The sequence below is a fragment of the Haliaeetus albicilla genome, chromosome 3, assembly GCF_947461875.1.
Source record: "Haliaeetus albicilla chromosome 3, bHalAlb1.1, whole genome shotgun sequence".
Classification (NCBI taxonomy): domain Eukaryota; kingdom Metazoa; phylum Chordata; class Aves; order Accipitriformes; family Accipitridae; genus Haliaeetus; species Haliaeetus albicilla.
The window spans coordinates 76,214,301-76,226,889 of record NC_091485.1 but is presented as its reverse complement, the minus strand read 5'-3'; the positions used below and the strand labels follow the sequence as shown (position 1 = coordinate 76,226,889).

General features: G+C 46.3%; 1 protein-coding gene across 1 annotated transcript in view; it reads left to right on the top strand.

Annotated features, from left to right (window-relative positions):
* ZC3H3 (zinc finger CCCH-type containing 3) overlaps positions 1-12,589 on the top strand; it is a 179,321-nt gene that overhangs the window by 5,506 nt on the left and 161,226 nt on the right. The window contains exon 3 of the mRNA XM_069780176.1: positions 1,530-1,726. Coding sequence (XP_069636277.1) covers positions 1,530-1,726 — 197 coding nt within the window. The remainder of the gene's footprint in view (positions 1-1,529; positions 1,727-12,589) is intronic.

Here is a 12,589-nt window from a genome sequence, read left to right as displayed (position 1 = left end):
AAGGTTATAAATGAAGCTTGGTGGAAGGAAAAGGCGTGTGGGCTGAGTTATCTGCAAAAGGGGTTTGCACTGGGCTGGGAGTTGAGGGGAAACAGATAAGAGATTGGGACCAAACTCTCTGAAATCCGGTGTGTCGTGGAAGTGCTGCGAGGGCTTTGTTACGTTGTGCTCTCCGTGGGAAAGCTGTGTTTTGTGCTGCTCTTCTCGGCAGCGCTGGATGCAAGCCCAGCCTGTGCTGCAGGGAAGGGATAAGTGGGATGGGGTGAGGGTTGGTGGCACAGCTGCCTGACCTCTACTCTACCACTGAACTCGGAGGTACCCTCAGTGTAGCGGACACGTGGTTTGGCTCCTTCCTTGCTGCAGTAACGCCAAGCCTTGAGTTCTTGAAAATTGAGGACTGTGGCCTAAATAACTAGTTTAAGTGACACAATGAGCTGGTAACATGGTACTGACTGAGAATCTGGTGCCTCGATTACTGCTTCTGTTTCCCAGATCCTCTGCTCACTGCTTCACCACAGTTTTCCATCCTTGCTTTGCCCTCCTGTTTTGCTGGGGAATGTGTCTGTGGGTGGATTGTGCTGGGAGGATCACTCTGGAGCAAGGTGTCTGCAGAAGCTGGGATTGTTTTGGATTTTTTGGCAGTCAGGGAGATGAGACCCCCCCTCATCTCACTAAAGGCCAGTAGGAGTAGGGAAGTGATTGTCCCCCTGTACTTGGCACTGGTGAGGCTGCACCTTGAATCCTGTGTTCAGTTTTGGGCCCCTCACTACAAGAAAGATACTGAGGTGCTGGAGCGTGTCCAGAGAAGAGCAACAAAGCTGGTAAAGGGTCTAGAGAACAAGTCCTGTGTGGAGTGGCTGAGGGAACTGGGGTTGTTTAGCCTGGAGAAAAGGAGGCTGAGAGGAGACCTTATTGTTCTCTACAACTATCTGAAAGGAGGTTGTAGTGAAGTGGGGGTCAGTCTCTTCTTGCAAGTAACAAGTGATAGGATGAGAGGAAATGGCCTCAAGTTGCACCAGGGAAGGTTTAGGTTGGATATTCGGAACAATTTCTTCACTGAAAGGGTTGTCAAGCACTGGAACAGGCTGCCCAGGGAAGTGGTGGAGTCACCATCCCGGGAGGTATTTAAAAGCCATGTGGATGTGGTGCTTAGGGACATGGTTTAGTGGTGGACTTGGCAGTGCTAGGTTAATGGTTGGTCTCAATGATCTTAAAGGTCTTTTCCAACCTAAACTACTCTATGATTTTATGATTCTGTCCTCTCCCACGCATCTGTTGAGCAGAAAGCAGAAGGGAATGAATTGAGTTAGGCTGTCAAATACCTCATTCTCCATCTGTGCTTTGCCAGAAATTCATCACACTTGCTTATTTACTTGTAATTTTCTGTTCAGTGCTTCTTGTCACCCTTGGGTTACAGGAGCAGTGTGGAGCTCAGTGACCTAGCTTCTCTTCTCAGCTCTGGGCAAGGGGACCAAGTGCATTTCGGTCACCTCTCTACTCTTCTATTTGTGTGGTGTTCCCCTTCACAGTTCCCCGACAGATAAGAAGAACAGCTCCTCGCCCACCATGCCTCTGAAAAGCCACTTCCATCTCAGGAAGAAAAACTCCTCGCGAGGGAAACCTTCTGCGACGCTGAAACGCTCCTCGTCCAAGGGCCTGGTGCAGATCACCAAGCACAGGCTCTGCAGGCTGCCGGCCACCAGGATGCAGGTCTCCACCAAGGAAGGTAGGAACAGCCGTTCCAAGGGGTGATGGTGCTCTCTGACTGGGTGCCAGTGAAGCGGTTCCAAGGGAGGGTCTTGGATTTGGAAATGGGTTACCGGGTCCTCCAGGAGATGAATCTGCTGTTGTTGGTCATGGAGCAAATGTTGAGGAGAAGAAGTTTGGCTGGAGTAAGACATCTGTCTTACCTCAGAGCTCTCTTGTGCATTGACATCTCCAGACAAGGCCATTTTAAAGCTGCTTCTTGCTTTTAATGTGGTTTTGCTGGACTTGCAGGCATTGAATAGGAAGGTGCTCAAGGAGGGAAGAGGGTGGCAGAGGCAGTAACACATCCGTAAGACTAATTTCCCTTTTTGCACTGGGCAAAAGCTTGTGCATGTCATGAGATACTCCTCTAGCAACTACAGACCTACCTAATGCACCTGTATCCCAGTGCCACGTCTGCGGGCTTCTAGGTTTTGTGTGTAATTTGCTTAAAATAACAATAATTAAAGGAATACCGGGTCCATTGTGCTTGTGAACAGGTATTTTGCATCCATGTCCTGCTGCCTTGGGTTGGCAATGGTCAGAGCAGAAATCAGCTGCTTGGGGCCTGGAGAGCTGCACCTATGTGTGTGTGAAATGGTGGTGTTTCTGGCTCAAAGTCTGGCTCTGCTATTCAGTGGTGATGTGATCACGGACGAGTGGCTTCACTCCCTTGAGATTCAGTTTTCTCAAATGTATATGAAGTATGTTTTGCTTGCGTGCCTGCGCTGTGCTCGTTCATGTATGGCAGGGTGGCCAGTGACACTGTGGGTAGGCATTGCTTGAGTGAGGAAGGCTATTTGGGCCATGACGTAGCTGTGATCTGCCTCCAAAAGTAAAGCTGTTGAGCCTCTGTTTTCAGGAAGACAATTCTGTGGTTTCCTGCTCTGCACTTCAACTAGTGAGTTTGCATGTGTGATTATAGGGGTTTTTTTTGTCTTCAGACAAACAGCTGTGTTGAGATCTTGCTGTGTTTTGATGGATGAAAAGACAAGAATGGGGGCTTGTGGTTCAGGAAAGGGAAAACCTTTTTGTGGCAGGAGAAGAAAAAGATTTTCCTGTTCGTGTGTGTTTGAAGAGGGGTTTGGAGGGATAAGGGGGACACTGGGAGGAGAATTTTGGATCTGGCGCTTTAGGCAGTGGGCAGTGACTCATGGGAGAGGCAGGGGCAGGGAGAATAAGATGTGCATTTGTGCAGTTGCATTGATAGTCCAGCATTCAAGCAGTTGCCTGGCTTTGGGGCTGTCTTGCTCCATTTAAGGATGTCAGCAAACCCTTTGGTGTCTGGAGAGGCATGAAGGCTGCACCTCCAGACACTGTGGTGGAAGTTTTCATGCAGTGCATGAAGGCAGCACGTGCGGTTGGAGGTCTTGGTCATACTTGCAATGTCGTTGCTCTTCTGTGATCTGTGAAACCAGAGGTGGTGAATATAGCACGTGGCCAGATCCAGCTGTGATGGTAATGTGGGGGCAACAAGGCTTTTCTTCCTTGGATGATGGTGATGTGTGGGATGGGGAATGCAGCCCTTCAGCTTCCCAAGAACTGTCTATTCTGGGGTGAATTTAGGACTCGGACCTCACAAACTGCTTGGTGGGGACCTTCCTCCAGTGTGGCATGTCCAGTATGAGACATTGAATAAATCTTTTTGCTGCAAAGCACAGTAAGTTCTTTAAAAAGGAGCTTGCTGAGAGCCTGATATGAGCAGCTCGGCTGTAGGCTCTGGAGATACAGAGTGATTTGAGGTTGCCCCCCGGGAACCTGACTGGCAGCTGCCAAAAGCCTGTGTCTTTTGGGAATGTATTCTGAATCCTAGTTCCTTGATTGAAGGTAATGTTCCCATACTGAAAAGTTTCTTGATCTTAAACTGCATAGGGCTGAAAATATGTAGATAGAGCAGAAATATGGTTGTGCTCCTGGGTTTGTTCAAAATAAAGTTGGCAAATAAAGAAGTTTAGAGAAAGTAGGAAAAAAATGGAATATAGATCTGAAAGTGACTTTGGGAGAGCATGTAGCTCATCCCCTGTCCAAAAGCTGATCAAATTATCAAACCATTCCTGATAGACGCTAGCCAAGCCTAGCACAGACAAAACCGTGGTTTATAAAAGTTGTGAGTTGTCTGCATTGAAGTGACTTAATGTTATTTTCAGCTTGAACCTGTGCACTTTTCAGTCTTAGCTCAGAGATGTGGAAACTAGTACCTGCTTTAATAAAACTTGGTGGCCATGCCTTGTGGTTCTTTTTGTTTGCAAACTGCAGTACCTACTGTAAAAATGTGTCTTGATTTGTTTCTTAAAATGACTAAAAGCAAAAGGAAATGTCCTGCCTGCCTTTTCCTGTGTGTGTTTGTGCATGCACACATGTGAGACTACTCTTCCTCACTTCATAAATGCCACAAATCCTTTTTTTCCCCGTGCCTCGCTGTGCTAGTGGGAGCACGGACACTGATGCCTTAGACGGTGAATTAAAAATGCTTCCCCACCATAATTATGAAATGGCTTCTAAACTTCTTTCTTGCTTTCTGCAGTGGAGAGGAATTACACTCCGGTAGATGAGCCATTATTTGGTCTGGAAAATGGACTGGCAAGTGGCACTGGGATCTGTTCACTTGACGCTCTGGAAGGACTCCTCAGGCTGCCTTTCTCCTCCCCAGGGAGGAGGGTACAAGGTTGTTTCTGCTGTGTTTGCTGCTGCTTTGTCCAGCCTCTCTGCAGAGCTGAATTAAATACATCTTTCTGCTAGGAGGACTTTGTGCAGTTGAGATCTCTTGCTGGGTATGTTTTCTGTTGACATGGTGACTGTGAGAACTTGGCTGCGTGTCCTCTTCCTGGAGAGGTTCTCTAAGATGCGATGCAACGATGTAAGTTTGAGAGTTCTTGTCACCTTTTCTCTACTGCACTTAGAGGCTTTCCCCTCGCTGCTGGAACATCAAGTGCTAAATGCTCATATCATACGGGTAGGTGGTTGCTGGTAATCTAACCTCTGTTGTACCATCGTCTCAGGGGATCCCAAAGGACTTGATTTGCTCTTTCCTGTGCCATTGGCAGCTCTGTGAGGCAGCTGCTGAGTGATGCACGGCTGCTTTGCTTCTCCAGTTAGCAGAGACATTCAGCAAGAGTCTTGACTGCTTTGAAATTGCCAAATGAATTTTGGCAGGGTTGGTGCTGCTTGCTGGGCATCCGGTTATGGCTGAGGAGCAGCAAGGTGCTGGCCCCGCACAATCCTGTTCTTACCTTCCTCTTGGCAGCAGCAGCCTTGCCTGTAGCATGGAGGCTGAGCGACTAAGTCCAGCAGACCTTGACCCTTCATGCTTACCTTCGTAATTAGCCTGTGCATTTGGTTCCTTTGATTAGAATCGAGTTTATAGGTTTGAATCCTTTATACCTTAAGGCTTTTCTTTGAGAAGGTTCAATCCTAGGCAGTGTATTTGCAGCTTAATGTGTTGAACTGTTCTTATGCTCTGGGTTTGTACAGCTGTTGAATTATTGCTGGAGTGTTCCTACATGTGCTAGGACTCTTTGCCCAGGGAGACATGTATGGTCTAGTACAAAAATACTGTTAGATGCTGGGCAGGGACGTTTTCAAGGCAGCATCCCAAAGTCTGATGAGAGAGCCTAGCCACTGATAGGGCTTGGAGTTACTCAGACTTCAGTCATGTTTGGTGCCTCTAAACATATAATTATGTATATAGTGGTAGGTGTCTTCTGGTTTCACAGTGGTCCTGTAGTGAGCTGGGAATAAGTGAAGGCTTGTGGGTTCAATTCCTGGCTCTCAGGTTATCTGAGAGGTTTTGGGAGAGTTGTATTTATTTCTCTTTGCTTGTGCAAAGTGGGGGTATTAATTGGGTGGTAGAGTTTTAAGTCTTGCCATTTCCTGCAAGACAAGTGCGACAGGAGTAAAATGGGGTACAGTGATGTTACTAGGAGCCTCTGAGAGCAGAGTGGGGCACGAATGGAGCAGTGACACTGATGTTAAAGTCCCTGGCTTGATGCTGAAGCAACACCCCTTGCCTTTCTTGCTGGAAGCAGACTGGTGGCAGTCCTGGGCCAGCTGATTATTTTGTTGTCTTGAGTCTGGACATGCACAGCCCAGCTAACAAACTGATTAAAAAGCTGGATAATTCATGCCAGGCTCATGATCCCACTGGATGGATGTGGTCACGCCGGAGCCTGGATCTGATGGGTGCTCATGCCCGTGTGATGAGTGAGCATCCAGATGCCTGCATTTCCATGGAGCTGTAAGATCCCAGGTCAGACACTGTGTGTGTGTGTGTGTCAAGGCTGAGGATGGAAGGACAGCTGGGGAGAAGCGTGCCCTACTTCATGCACTGCAATGTGGGTGCAAGAAGCTGGGTCGGTCCCTTTCTTCTCACTGATGCAGGTGGCCTTGTGACACAGCTTTGCTGTGTCTCTGCTAACTTTTCTCGTTTGTCCTGTTAAGCAGGCTTTTGGGATATATGGCATGAGCTCTGCGGTACATACCGAGGGTATTGGTCCTGCCTTTCCCAAGAGTGTAACGCCCTTTTTGGATCCAAATGGACCTGTTTGATCTCATGCAGTGGGGCAGCTCTCCCAGCCACTGCCAAGACTTGGTTTCAAACTGGTGTTTCCCGATGGTCTGTATTCAGAGGTGCTTGCCTCTGTGGGAATTGCTGTGTTTTCATTTAAGGTTCAGTAATTGCATTAGAGAGGAAATGGAAAGTGGCAGACTGGTAGCAGTTCTCTTGGGATTATTTGGGCTGCTCTCATGACAAGCATTATACCTGCAGCTGTTATCAATTAACTCCAAAATACTCATTTGATTAAGTGGAACATTTAATAACTGCTCAGAAATAAGGGTATGTCCCAAACTGAAGTAGTTCTGATGGGACAGTAGAGCAGTGAAACATTTCTAATGCAGTTAGTGGTCTGCTCATCCAGGTATTTTAACGCAGGGCTTGCGCTGGGGCAGAATGCATGTGTAGGAGGAGCTCAAGTGCTTGACCAAAGCAAAGAGGAATAGAAAATGTTCTGTTGCTCAGCGGAGCCAAATTGATATTGATAAAACAGCCTTTAGATGTTGGACTTCTTGACCACTTAGTACTTAATATTAATGTGCCATTAATATTAAAGAGTTCCTTTTTTCTTTCTTTTTTTTTTTTTCTTTCTTCCTATAACTTCTTAGGTTCTTTTTGGAGGGAGGGAGAACTTGGAGATAATTGCTTTGCTGAGAGTTGTGACTCCACTTGGGTAACACACCCCTGCTTTGGGCATGGTGGTGAAGCCTGATGAAACTGCTGGTCTTCCCCTTGTTTGAAGCAACTTCACGACTTCTGCACGGAGTCTGCTTCCTTCGGCACCTGCGTATTTCAGACTTCTGTCTGAATATCAGGCTTCATGTACACATTTATCTATAGAAGTGGCAGATCAGGCTGTCTTGCTTGCTTCTGGTGTAGGCAACATGGTTTGGATCTGAATCAGGGATCTGGTAGAAGAGGGATAAAAGGCAGCGGTTGCTTCTCTCCTTATCCAGGGAAAAGCTGGAGGACCAGAAAGGATCATCCGGCTGCTGAATATGGTCCTCAGGCCACTGGTGCTACTGTGTTGCGTGGAAATAATACAGCCTGTTTAAATGCAAGCTGAAGTTAACTATGTGATTTCTATTTTTTTCTTCAAACATATAGATATATATATCTGCTTTTTTCAAATGACTTACCATAATTGGAAGTGCTCTTACAGCCTGAACTTTTAATTCCCCTGTTAACTGTGTAGGAGTCGCGCTGGGGAGATTTCTGGGCTCTGCCCTCATACTGCAATCCCTTTTCAGATGCAAGAAACAGGGGGAGGCTAGCTGGTAATTAAGATGTGGGTGGAGTTTCCATGGATGGCAATTCCTCCAACCGTATTTTTTTTTGGCATCTGAACCAAAGGATTTGATTTGGAGAATAAATACTGGGCTCCTGCTCTATCATTTGCTGGGTAACTTTCCTGCCCATAATGGTATGTTGTAATTATGTTGTCTAAATGGCAAATGTCTATTCTGAATTGGCTTTCTGTTGCTTATTTGTTACAGCGAATAGCCAATATAATAAAATTGTGGTGTGTATGTTGGGACAACACTGCTTTTTGGCCATGTGCTGTCCGATTAGCTTGGGCAGCCTTTATCCACTTTCTCCAAACTGGAGATGGGATTATTCCTGAAAGTGCAGGGGTGTGATCTTTGTATCGGCAGTTTTAAGGGAAAATACCAACTTTGAAGTGAGGCTTGACTAATCCGGATGCGATAGCAGAGGGATGCGCCCGCTCCTCCTGTACTACAAGCCCTGTGCCAGCAGTGTGGATGCGGGAGTCCCCCCTCTTTCCCAACAGCCTTTTACTTCCAGCTCTAGCTGGTCGCTTATTTGAAGTCTGGCAGGATGAGGCCCTTTCTCAACTCTTGTTTTTGATGAAAGACAGGTGAGTGCTTGCAGTCGTGAACCTTTCCTCACCCCTGCAAAAAATCAATGCTGTTGCCCTCCTTGGCTGCTGCAGCTCTTGTGCAACGTCGTTGTGCTGGTAAATGTTCACCCTGCTCAGGCATTTGGCATGACAGTGCTGTCGTTTCTTATTCCCCTGGCTTTTTCTCTAGGAAAAACTAGAAGTAAGTGCTTAAAATTAAGATTTTCTTTTCTCTTATTTCTTTTAATGTCAAAGATGTGGCAGCTCTATGGATGGGGAGCCACACCATGCCTGTTCACCACATGTCCGGCACTGGAACGGCAGCTGTATGCTGTGCTCCGAGAAGGAAGAGAATTGGGGATTTCGGGGAGTCTCTTGTGCAGCCCTTCCTTCCCCACAGCCCTGCAGAGGGCACTCGTGCCCCTCGCATCTCCCCGGTCCACCTTTTTCTGGTTATTGATGGCCTAATTTCGTCTTTATGTGAAAGAAAGCAGATATCAAGTAATTTGCAGCAATAACCTGCTAATGCTGGGCCAGTATCAAAACTCCCATGTTCATTTCAAGTGGCAGATAAAACACTAATATATAATTATCCTTGCAAATTGGATTGTTTTAAATAACCAAAAGGCTATGGCCAGGAGAAAACTATCCCATTTCCCTTGAGTTACTATTGCAGTGTAATTGCTGCGTTCAATCAATTTCCTTGGCATTAGAAATTCCATCACAATCAACATTAAGCTTTATTCATTGTGATGGCTAAGAGCCGGGCCATTTCTCCTCTTTTCCTTAACTGGCAAAATTAATCAGGGAAAAGATTTTAAACATTTACCCGTGCGAAAGAGGTCAGCTCTGCCACTATATTGCTCAGCAGATAAGGGGGCTAATAAAAAGAAAATTGAATTACTAATGATCGCCAGGAACAGAGTATATAAAACCTGGCAATCGCCCGGTTCAGGAAAAAGGAGAATCAATTTTCTTCGGACAAGGTGCGCTCGTTTTTTATTTTGGCGCATATTATCAGCAATTTAATTTGAAAGCGCATAAACAGGAGGAAACAGTTAGAAAATAATGAGCCTGAAGGTGTAAAATGCTGCAGGATATATGCTGTACACAATTTATTTGGCACAACAGATAATCACTTTAATTGAATTCAAAACTGCATTGTTCAGCAGCAGTGCGGGCTGCCCGCCTTGCCCGGGGGGATTACGGAATATTACAAAGATGCCGGCAAGAGGCTCCTTGGTGTCTTTTCCCCTCTGTAATGTCCCCTTCCAGGCAGGACTTCTCAGCCATGTGCCCAGGATTGCTTAGGCGCAGTCACAGCTGGCTGAAAGCAGAAGATGGAGAAAGTGAGAGGCACATTTCTCTAGGGACCCTTCCTTATTGTCTCGCTATGTATATTTGTTTCTTAAATAATTTGGTGTTTGCCGGGTTTGATAGTTCGGTGCAAGATCATCACGTAAGTGTGCAGTGCAGAAACTGGTCATGTCATCTTCTGCTTCAGATGAACTTCTTTTGCTGTGTCCCAACTGAATCTCCTGAGTTAAAAGCCTAACTACCTCCTCCTACTTGTAGGGATCTCCTGGTCTGTGTATTAAACTAGCTTTTAAGTAGTAGCTTTTGGATTGTGCCTGGGAGAGGTGGGTGGCGGGAGAGACGCTTTTGCTGCTGCGGGTCAGCACGATTGCCGTGCAAGGAGCTGTGCTGCGAGGGATGTCTCTCTGGCTGTGCTGCGGAGGTTCATCCTCTAATTTCTTTTGTTCTTTGGGTTTGGAGAGCGGAATGGACTCGTGATGGGGTGGGAATAATACCATTACTCAGCGCTTTGGCCGTCCAGAGCGCTTTGCAGGCATTAACTAATGAAATGGTGGTTTGGTAAGGTGGCACAGGAGGAACCACGTTACCATCTCCACCATACGTGTGCATTGGCAAAGGAAGCCAAATAGATGGGGAACCACAGCAAGGACGTGTCTGCGGCCATGCAAATCCATGGCTGGAGCAAGAGTAAATTTTGAGCCTATCCTTTGTTGTATCTGCTACACGCACACCTAGCAGACTAGTTTTTGTGTTTTCCCCCTTTAAAATATTCCTTTCCTCCTTACCTTTGCCTTTCTCATGCTCCAGATTGAGATAAGACAGCAGTTTGTGTTACAGTTCCCTGCTTGTCCTCTGTTGCCACCACCAGCATTGAGGCTGGCATTTGTGAATGTGCTGGACAGAAGGAAATCCTATTTGTATTTGCTTCTTTCCAGAGAGAAATTCCGTCAGGATTTGTAAGACCCGCTTCACCCTGCCATCTGCAGAAGAGTTTCTACAACTCTTTAATTTCAGTCAGAGTGATGATCACCTTCCAAAAAAATTCCCTAAACCCTAATTTCTCTTCCTGCTTGCTCAATAATGCGAGCCGTGTGGCACGAGGGTGTTGGGACGGGCAAGGGGCACTTGCATGGAAAAAGGCTGGCGGCAGAAGTGGAAGGAGCTGGTTTGCATTACTCGTGCCCAGGCGAGTGCAGAAAGTAAACGGGGCGTAAATGGTGAAGAGTAAGTTATGTCTGGCATCTGAATGCTCAGCTGCTGTTAATTTTATTGACACTGGGTGTTTGTATCCCTCTGGCAGCTTTGAAAATCCCAGCAATGGATTTTATACCGTCTTCTTTTTTTTTTTTCTTCTTATGATGTGAAGGCCAATCAGTAAATATTTCTAATGGGGAGATTCTTGTTGAGGCACTGTGGTTCAGGATTTTTTTTTTAAGCTGTATTCCTTGCTTTGTATTTTTTTTTTTCTTTTCAGTGAACTGCACAAGGTGTTGCTGCTGTTTGTGAGGTGACATCTGAGATCACGTTACATATGAGTTAAGCTGGTGTGATGTTTCTGTTACGTCTTATTAGAAGGAGTTAGAGGCGGCGATCCCTGCCCTCGAAGGAAGACCTTGTATCACGCACAGCACCGCTCAGGACCCATTGGAGGTCGTCACGTCTTCTCTGCTCCGTCATTAGTCTCATCTTTCTGAGCAGGTCCTTCGTAGCTTATCTGAAGCCTTTGCAGGTTCGCTGCTCGAGGCCAGCGAGGCTAATGTCATTACGCTGTCATACGTAGATTTGACCTTGCCCATAAATCATTATGTTGTCAGGTCTCTCTTCTCACTTTCGCTGGCTTGTCCTTGGGAGCCAGGGGTGGAGTGTGGCTGGTGAAGTGGCTGCTCACTCCTTCTCAGTAATTGGGAAAAGTTCACATACTTGGCTTTTTGCCGGCACCGGTTACGTCAGTATTCGTAAGTAACGGTTTTGGGTTTCTGGCTTTACTTGGCATTTACAGGTGACTTGTCCCAAGCTGCAAGAGGAGCTGCAGGCAGCCAGCAGTGGGGATTCTGTTTTCAGAGCCCTCTTTTAAAAATAACAAGCTGCTTTGAGCGAGGGAAGTCAGCCTTGCTAAACGAGGAGGTGTCACCATGTAGACAGCCTTCTCCCCAGCGCTCAACTCGAGTGCTCCAGCGTTTGGATTTGGAGTCAGGTAAAATAGTGACTGCAATAGGGGGAACATCTGGACTGAAATGCGTCAGAGACGTGATCTGAAGGTGATAGTCTGCCTCTAGATAAAGATGAGTGCAGGGTGCTCCTTGTGCGGGTGTGAGACCTGTGGATAGACCTCTGCCAGGGTAAAGGTGTGGACCCAGTGATGAGGATCTGGGGAGCAGCAGGCGATGGCATATAAAACCACTCAGCTCTTCACATAGAGTTCCTTTAAATTATTCTTAGTTTCTGTGTCTGCTCTTTCTCCCTTTTCCTGCAGAATTCAAACTGCATGGTCAATTTAATGTTGAAAATCACATCTCAATACCTGTCTCCCCTATTTCAGAGAATCTCCTGTACCCATGTGCGCTGCCAGCTACCATTTGATTGTGAAATTCTGTTAGTAGAGGAGAAGCTCTTTGGGGAATAGTCTATTTATAAACTAATAGGAAAAATATTTGGCTTTGGGGATGCATGACATCCTTCATTGGCTATGACCCTTGATATTTTCAAGTCCATGGGGGGCTCTTCTAAGAATTCAAACCTTTCAGGGATGGCATGGTGCAAAACAAAAATAGAAAAAAAGAAAAAAAAAAAAAAGGTGGGGGGGGAGGGAAAAAAAAAAAAAAATACAAACCAGAGCAGTAGGTCTTAGCACAGCGGTATGAGCTTCTCCCTCGTCCTCCTGGGGCTTGCGTCATGTCACTTCTTGGCGAGTGCCTGTAACCTGTTACTCCAAATAGCACATCCTTGGATCAGGGTGGCACAATGTAATTTCGGTCATCAGTGCTTTCTTGTTGAATGCTGGATGTCTCTCCTTGCTGTTATTTTTTACGGTTGAGCTAGTATTCATTGCTGGAAGGGCAGAGAGTTGATAAAAAGTCTATGTTTATAGCTTGTGCTACTAAAGAATAGAGTCT